The 8,632-nt window shown below is 34.9% G+C and overlaps 1 protein-coding gene across 1 annotated transcript in view; it reads right to left on the reverse strand.

Annotated features, from left to right (window-relative positions):
* LOC135222902 (uncharacterized) overlaps positions 1-8,632 on the reverse strand; it is a 54,016-nt gene that overhangs the window by 44,770 nt on the left and 614 nt on the right. Inside the window, exons 2-7 of the mRNA XM_064261294.1 lie at positions 8,382-8,548; positions 7,280-7,338; positions 5,364-5,548; positions 4,668-4,755; positions 1,564-1,682; positions 4-219 (exon numbers count right to left, since the gene is read on the reverse strand). Coding sequence (XP_064117364.1) covers positions 4-219; positions 1,564-1,682; positions 4,668-4,755; positions 5,364-5,548; positions 7,280-7,338; positions 8,382-8,548 — 834 coding nt within the window. The remainder of the gene's footprint in view (positions 1-3; positions 220-1,563; positions 1,683-4,667; positions 4,756-5,363; positions 5,549-7,279; positions 7,339-8,381; positions 8,549-8,632) is intronic.

Consider the following 8,632-nt stretch of genomic DNA (forward strand, 5'->3'; position numbering starts at 1 on the left):
TACCATTACATGGAGCTGGCACTGGTCTGAATGAGTACGGAGCAACAGGATCCAGGGTGTCTATGCAAGTCGTGTTTTGCGCCGTAACTGCAGAGGCGTTGACGAGGGCACCCATACCTGCTGGGCATGCGAAATGGGCTGTGCCATTGAGGTGCGTGTGGTTGACGCTTTTCGTGACCACTACGTGTTCGTAGGTTGGAAGTTGCGTGTCGTTGCATACTGGGAAGAGAGAAAGAGCGTTGGTTTTTAGGGACTTCGTACGTGTGATGTTAGGTAGTCCGAAATCCTAGCTGCTGTGATAGCACTATATTATACGAGCGTATTTATATATATATATATATATATATATATATATATATATATATATATATATATATATGTATGTGTGTGTTTGTGTTGTGAATATATATATATATATATATATATATATATATATATATATATATGTATGATGTATGTATTGTATGTATGCATGCATGCATGTACTATATACACATATATACCTACAAATATATTCCATTTATGATTGAAATATATGTATTAGCCGACGAAAATGATGTACCTATATAGTGTTGTTTCAGAATGATTTTCTGGAAATCGTGCTTGAGGGAGTTGTTGGGTTTTGATGTGGTTATTGTTTATTTTATGTCAATTCTATATTCTTATTGTTATGTAAGATTTATTATTGAAATTGGATTGATCCCACGGATTTACATAGTATTTGAAAATGGCTGTCTTTTATTAAGGGCTAAATTAATAGTTAACTTTTGTTTTCTACAAAGTTATTAAACTGATTTGATGATAATGGAGAAGGAAATTCTAACCTGAAATATTGAGAATCGACCAATAAACAAAATAAAGAGTCTTTCACATCAGACAGAATCGATTAACTAACTCATGACTCGTGACTCTGATAGCAAAGATCATGACCCAGAATGGGAAAATTGACTTTTGATCATGACCCAGAATTTAGTAACTTCAAGCGCTAGATTCAGTGGATGAGTTGAAATAAAAGCTAAAGGCAGAGTCTGTAATCAAACAACAATAAACCTTTTGAGTTTTGATTAATAAAAAAAAAAGAATTGACGTGTTCATCAGATAGATTTTCAAACTTATCTACTAGCGGGGGAACAAATATAGAAAAATTGATCCTTGAAACTGAAAAACTGGTGACTATCATCAGAATTGGAAAAAATGATTCATAATGGTGAAGCATCATTGAAAAACTTCATTTTTTATCGTAAGAAAAAGCTTGAATAATTGACCTTGATTCATCAGACAAGATTATAGGCATGACCTTTGATACGTTTGTTTTACAATGAAAAAGAGAGGAACTTTTTTTATTATCAAAATTACAAAAAAAAAAAAAAAATTATAATAATATAATAAAACTACATGAATGACAAAATTAAAAAATTCACGTTTGACCATCAGAGAGGGTTAAAAAACATTTTATCATCATACAAGGTAAAAAAAAATCTGAATTAATCATCAAATATAGTTGAAGAGCTGAACAGAGCTTTTGGATGTCTAAAAGTAGAAAATTGTATTCGTTTTCCTCACCGTCGAGCACAATGCAGTCGAAGGGGGTACTCGGAAGCCATTCTCCAAGTTGTCCATAACATTTCAAGGTGTTGTTCTTCACGGTAATGTTTCCATTCACAAAGTAACCTGGGTAGCAGCTGCATAGACAGATAATAGTGATAATAACATGTTGTAGAAGGATTTCATGTCTACGTGATCACGCTAACAAATCCATGATAGGTCTTTTCAGCAGGGAGTAGTACAACTTTTAAGTAAATTGTCGTCCACAGCTGTTGTAGTGACACGCATAAACACGCGCAATGTGTGTGTGTGTATTTAGGTGTGTGGATGTGTTTGTATAACTAGGGATGTGTGTGTTTGCGTTTGTGCGTAGCCATCTCCTATATATTGTTATAATTGGATAAAGTACGTGGTCAGTTGCTCAATGAGAAGGGAACGCTCAGGTAATTGTATGTATTTGAGACTGGCTTAAATGAGATATTTTAAGCTGGGGAAGGGGTAGGAAGTTTCTAGTGTGAGAAAGAGTCTGGGGATGTGTGAAACAGTATAGATGTCTTAGATTTTGGACTGTATGGGGAAGATTTTCAGCAGAAAAAAAAATGTGTAAAGAGCATACATGGTCTAGGAAAAGACGAGGGTAGGAGCGAAAGACCATGCTTTTGTGTGTGTGTGAATCCGTGCCTGGTTGGGCTTGGATAGTATAAAAGGATGGTTGTGCCAGGTAATTTGAATGCAGAAGTAGTAGTTAACAGAGAAAGAGGAGTCATTGTGGGAGGTTCGGAAGTCTTGTAGTAAATGAGGCTGGAGAGAGTCTCGTGATAATGTATTTGGAAATGGGCTTCATTTTTTGAAGAACACGGTTTTCAAAGAATATTTTCATCTGTGGGGGGGGGGGGGGGGGGGGTTAATGCCTCAGTGCACCTCATGCGCTGTAAGCATTACTTACGGTTCTTTGCAGCGTTTTTTCGGACCCTAGCTGCAACTCCTTTCATTTATCTTACTGTACCGCCATTCATATTCTTTCTTCCATATTTTCATCCTCTACTAACAACCGTTTCATAGTGCAACTGCGAGGTTTCCCTCCTGTTACAACTTTGTAACCTTCTACTCTCGATTTTCTTTTCAGCGCTGAATTGTATATTCTCTCTTGGATAAGGAATATTCTCGAGTGTAACGACTAGGAAAAGAGAGATTCTTTGGTTACTTGTTAGGACAGAGCAAGCTGATGGATGTAATGATAAGTGAAGTGACTGGTCATAAATTATTTGGTTGAGGCAAAAAGTGAAGTCCCAAGTTGGACAGGAAGGGAAAGTGTGACTTTAAAATCAATCGAAAAGGTGGGAGTGATATGAAGTAGGGAAGCACATATTGAGCACGCGGATGAAATATGTATGAGACAGGGCAGAAGTAGTATAGGTCGTTGTAGCAGATGACGAATTTGTGAAATTCTATGTTTTGGCAACAACGAGAGAATGTTAGTCGGTGTAGGAAGGGAGGGTCGAGCAAATGAAACGTTTAATAAAAGAAAAAGAAAGCGGCAGAGAGAAATATTTGAGTTTAGTAGTTGTAATTTTAGGAATGCCATCTCTTAAGGGGACCGTCCGCTATGATGTCTATTTTTTTATTTATTACGCAAAAATACATAATTTTCATATATGTTTTAGATATATTAAATACCTTCATCATATAAAAACTTTCAAAAGTCATTTGATGAAAAACTTTTCGTTTTATTAGCAAAAATCATGATTTAAAAAAAAAAAAATTAAAAAAAAAAAAAAAGGTAGAGTTTTCTCCGCTAATATGACATCAGTTGTATTGAAATTCATACCATAAAAACAAACTTCTTTATATACGAACAATTCTGTGTGGCAGGAATTTTGATTTTTTAATTTTTTATTTTTTATGATTTTTTTTTTTTTTTTTTAGTCTAGACACTCAAAAAATTCTAAAAAAAAAGAAAAAAAAAGATATCAAAATTCTGTCACACAAAATTATGGATTTTTATTCTCTTCCAATGATATCTTTCTCTCTAAAATTGGATAATAAATAACCGAGTAATTTCTACCGACATGCGCATAAGTATGTTTTTGATTTATGAGCTCCCAAAGATTTGCTATGTAAATTTTCGCTTTTTTTCTTATAAAAGTCAAACAACATTATTATAATTCTTTATTGTACTTTTATTGTTGATTTCTACATCAAGGATCGTGGTCCTACCCCTAAAAGTGGTGTTAGTACCCTCAGCGTGACACCAGATAATGATGTTGACGGCGAGACATGAGACAATGAGGGCAGCTGAAAACAATTAATTTTCGTGTTTTTCTTTCAGCACACTCTGGCCTTCGCTAATTTTGCTAGCCATAGTTTGCTGACTAGCCTTCTTGATCTTAGGTTAACTTCGGCATTGCTATAAGTTCACTAAGAAGTTATAAAAACAACGTAAATAGCTAGTAACCAAACGCAAGTGCCTACGCGCATGTAACCCCTTGGACGTCTGTGGCGTAACTGAGTCATTCTCCGAGTCCCTCGCCTATAATAACCGCTCTGAGCAGCTCGCTTCTCGCCCAGTGTCACACTACCTTTCATTGCTACCAGATGTATGAGAATTTCAAAAAAATCTTAAAAAATCGCTGTATATATGCAAAAATAAACACACAAAAACGATTCTGTCAAACTCAAGTCATACAGACGACGCAGTTACGATGACGTCATCATTTAAAAACGCTATATCTTCATTATTTGTGAAAATAATTGGCTGAAACTTCTGGAAAGCATGCCCGCCCATGTTTCTGCATAGATACAAGTAATAACTCGATTTTTTATTTTTTCAAATTGACATGTCATCCGCCATAGCGGACGGTCCCATGTTACTTTTTTTGTAGCCTTGAGAACTCTAGGGGTAGCACAGAAGTAACTTGAAAACAGATTGTTTTAGCAATTAAAAAGCTTAGGTTAACTTTGATATCTTGGCGTGATCATGTTTAAGCCTTCTTAAGCCCTTGGGTAGAACATAATTCTGGCACTTCATGAATAAATGATATACACGCACGCGCCTTCAGAGAAGTGCCGGTAGCGTTGTTGGTTACCACGTTAATTCAGCCATAATTGACAAGTTTACTTACTTGTAGGAAACCTCCGTAGCTACTGTTGTGCTGTTATCCCAGACTCGTGCAAATGTGAGCGAGGGTGGAGGCGGGTCCGTCATACAATCTGAAGTAAAATCGAAGATTACAATATCCATACATTGAAGTAACAAATCAAGTCTCTGTCAATCCATAAAGTGGAGGGTTAATGAGGAAGACTCAGCATTTCAGAGTTGTTTGATGCAAAGTTTGAACTGTTTGAGTTTTTACTAGTTTTAAGTAAGTGCTTCAGTTAATAGTTATGATAACAGGCCCTACCAGAATATACATGGAACTGGAAAACAATTGTCATGAGACCAGTCTGATAATAATGATAATAATAACATAGACCTGCTATTCCATGGAACTGGTAAACAATTGTTATGAGATTTGCCAGAAATTATAATAATAACAGGAACCTGCTTTTCCAAGGAACTGACAAACAATTGTTATGGGATCTCCCAGAAATGGTAATAATAACACGGACCTGCTATTCCATGGAACTGACAAACAGTTGTTGTGAGATCTGCCAGAAATGATAATAATAACAGGTACCTACTATTCCAAGGAATTGGTAAACAATTGTTGTGAGATCTACCAGAAATGATAATAATAACAGGGACCTGTTATTCCAAGGAACTGGTAAACAATTGCTATGAGATCTGCCTGACAATGGTAATGATAACAGAGACTTACCAGAATATCCAGGGAACTGGCAGACGGCTGTCGTGAGATCTGCCTTGGTAATGGGTATGGAAATCAGCGCTGGTGCTCCGCTCGTTGAGACATCTAGAGCGTAATAGAGCTCGGGCCCAGTGGCCTTAGCCGTCACGTCCGCGCCGACCGTGTATAGCCCTCCCAGTGTGAAATCACCGTTCTTGCTGTTCAGAAAATGGAATTGGGACCTATGAGGTCATTCGGCGTTGAAAATAACGTTGAAACAATTGTTAGGAGAGGGTGGGAAGTAAGATGGAAGAAAGAGATTGTGGACGGAGGTATAGTAAAAGGAGTCTAGGGGCGGGGAAGCTGCAGGGAACCTCATGTAATGCCTACAGTGCACCACGTGAGGTACACTGAAGGCACTACCCTCCTACGGGGTTCTATACTATCAGGAAAGGAGAAGCAGTGTTAATGGACTTCAAATAATGCAGTGGATCTACGGAAACTAAACTATAAAGTTGAAGTGACAGCTGATTTTGGGTCCGATAAACAAGATGGGGAAAAGATGCGTGTAGGAAACGGGCACCTTTCAAAATGCTGCAGTTCGTGCTTGCTTTCTTTTTATGAATTTAACATATTCGTGCTTGCTTTCTTTTTTATGAATTTAACATATTCGTGCTTGTTGATGAATTTAACATATTGGTGCTTGCTTTCTTTTGATGAATTTAACATATACGTGCTTGCTTTCTTTTGTGAATTTAACATATTCGTGCTTGCTTTCTTTTGATGAATTTAACATATTCGTGCTTGCTTTCTTTTGATGAATTTAACATATTCGTGCTTGCTTTCTTTTTATGAATTTAACATATTCGTGCTTGTTGATGAATTTAACATATTGGTGCTTGCTTTCTTTTGATGAATTTAACATATACGTGCTTGCTTTCTTTTTGTGAATTTAACATATTCGTGCTTGCTTTGTTTTTTATTTGAATTTAACATATTGGTGCTTGCTTTTCTTTCTGATGAATTTAACAATTGGTGCGTTTTGCTGGGCTTTCTTTCATGAATTTAACATATTCGTGCTTGCTTTCTTTTGATGAATTTAACATATACGTGCTTGCTTTCTTTTTGTGAATTTAACATATTCGTGCTTGCTTTCTTTTTTATTAATCCAACATATATTTTTTCAAGCATGGTCTTCTAAATGCTTACAGAATATATCTTTGGATGAACTAATGATCCAGGTCTGTGTATTTTATGTGAAGGATATCTTGAAATTTGGGCCATGTAGATTTTAAGGAAAAGTTATAATTTTATGTTACGTCAAGCACGTGTCTCTTGAATACTCCCTGTAAGTTGATGGTAAACTTTTGATCTGTTTATTATTTATTAATGGGCAATTTTAATAAAAGTAAAGATTTAAATATGTCTTTTAATTTGAACTAAATTCACACACACCGGTTTTATTCAAGTATGAAAGGCCAAATATGTAAAACATGAACGAAGTTTTAAAAAAACATCAAGATTTGGCTGACTATAGATATAAGATATTATGCGAGCGAAGAAAAAAGCTAACATCCAGAAAAAGCGAATTGTTTAGGCCTATATTCTAGATTGTCAGAAAATGATGCAAGATAGCTCATGAAAAGGAATATATATATTTTTTTTACGACACTGCTTTTGGACGAAACAGATTTTCCTCTTGTTTATCTTACAAAGAATATGGACGAAGTTGTTTTTCATCTTTACAGAGGTTAATACACACACACACTATATATATATATATATATTATATACGTATATATATATATATATATAGTTATATATGTATTTATATATTTTATTTTATATAATATTATTATATTATATATATATATATATATATATATATATATAATATATATATATATATATATATATATATATATATACTATATATATATAATACTTACGCATTGTTAAGCCCAATTATAGCAGATGTTGGTAGGGCTGACGTTCCGTTTTGAAGTTTCTGAAAAGTCGCAAACAACGAAATTACTCGCATGATCCCTTCTGCGTGAGTTTTCATTGCTTCAGTCAATTCAAATCTCTTCGTTGTTTTTTAGTGAGCTTAATTCTTGGATAAGTATTCTCTGGCAGTCTTCCTTTCGTGAATAACTTTTAAGAAAATGGTTAAAAAATTTCCTTTCATAAATATGTTTGATTTTGCCAGGATTTTTTTCTATATGTGCCCTTTTTGAGGCAGTTAAACTACTGTATTCTTTTTCTTGAAACACACACGTATATATGTATATAGTGTATGTATTTATAAGTATATTATATATTATTATATATATATATATATATATATATATATATATATATATATATGTGTGTGTGTGTGTGTGTGTGCGTGTGTGTGTAGAATCTACTGGTCATTTTTTACCAGATACATATGAAATTGTAATAGGCATAATGTCCTCTTAACTTCTAAAATTCTTTGCGCATTTTTTGGATACGCTTGTCACTACAAAGCTTTGAGCTCCAACCTTAAAGAATTTTTTGTTTTGTTTTAAGAAATCATGATGTCTTGTAGCCGGAAACGAACCCGGGATAACATAATCAAAACGAGGTGAGAAGTTAAGAGGGCATTGTGGCTATTACAATTTCGTATATGTATGTGGATATTTATGATATATATATATATGATATATAATATATATATATATATATATATATATATATATATATATATATATATATATGTGTGTGTGTGTGTGTGTGTGTATGTATATATATAAGATTACATACACACACATATATGTGTGTGTAAATGAAGGTATAAGCCACTTTCCTTCGTGGCCACGGACTGCTAAGTAAAGGACGTCGAGTCGAAAGGTCTTGTAGCTACTCCAGTGTTTCACTTTCCTTCGTGGCTTATACCTTTATTTATGCATTTATCACTTTCCAAACTTTCGTGATTCAGTTATACATATGTGTATGTCTGCGTGTATATATATACATCTATATTCTCCTTTACCTACTACATTCGCATATTGCATATTTTCGACAAACCTTGACGAGCAAATCCAAGAACCCCAAGGTGGCAACATTGTGTGGGACGGCCAGGGCGCCTCCTAGGGTGGAGCAGTGAAAAATGGCATCGAGGGGCGTAGTGCCAAAATCCTTGATAGCCTGGTAACAGCCGCCCATGTATTGGGAGTAATTTCCGGGACAGTAAGCTGTGGGAGGAGGGAATGGACTTTTTTTTAGGTTATGTCACTTTGGTCAGTGTTTTTGTCTATATTCTTATGGCTATTAATTTA

The sequence above is a fragment of the Macrobrachium nipponense genome, chromosome 8 (genome assembly GCF_015104395.2).
Source record: "Macrobrachium nipponense isolate FS-2020 chromosome 8, ASM1510439v2, whole genome shotgun sequence".
NCBI lineage: Eukaryota > Metazoa > Arthropoda > Malacostraca > Decapoda > Palaemonidae > Macrobrachium > Macrobrachium nipponense.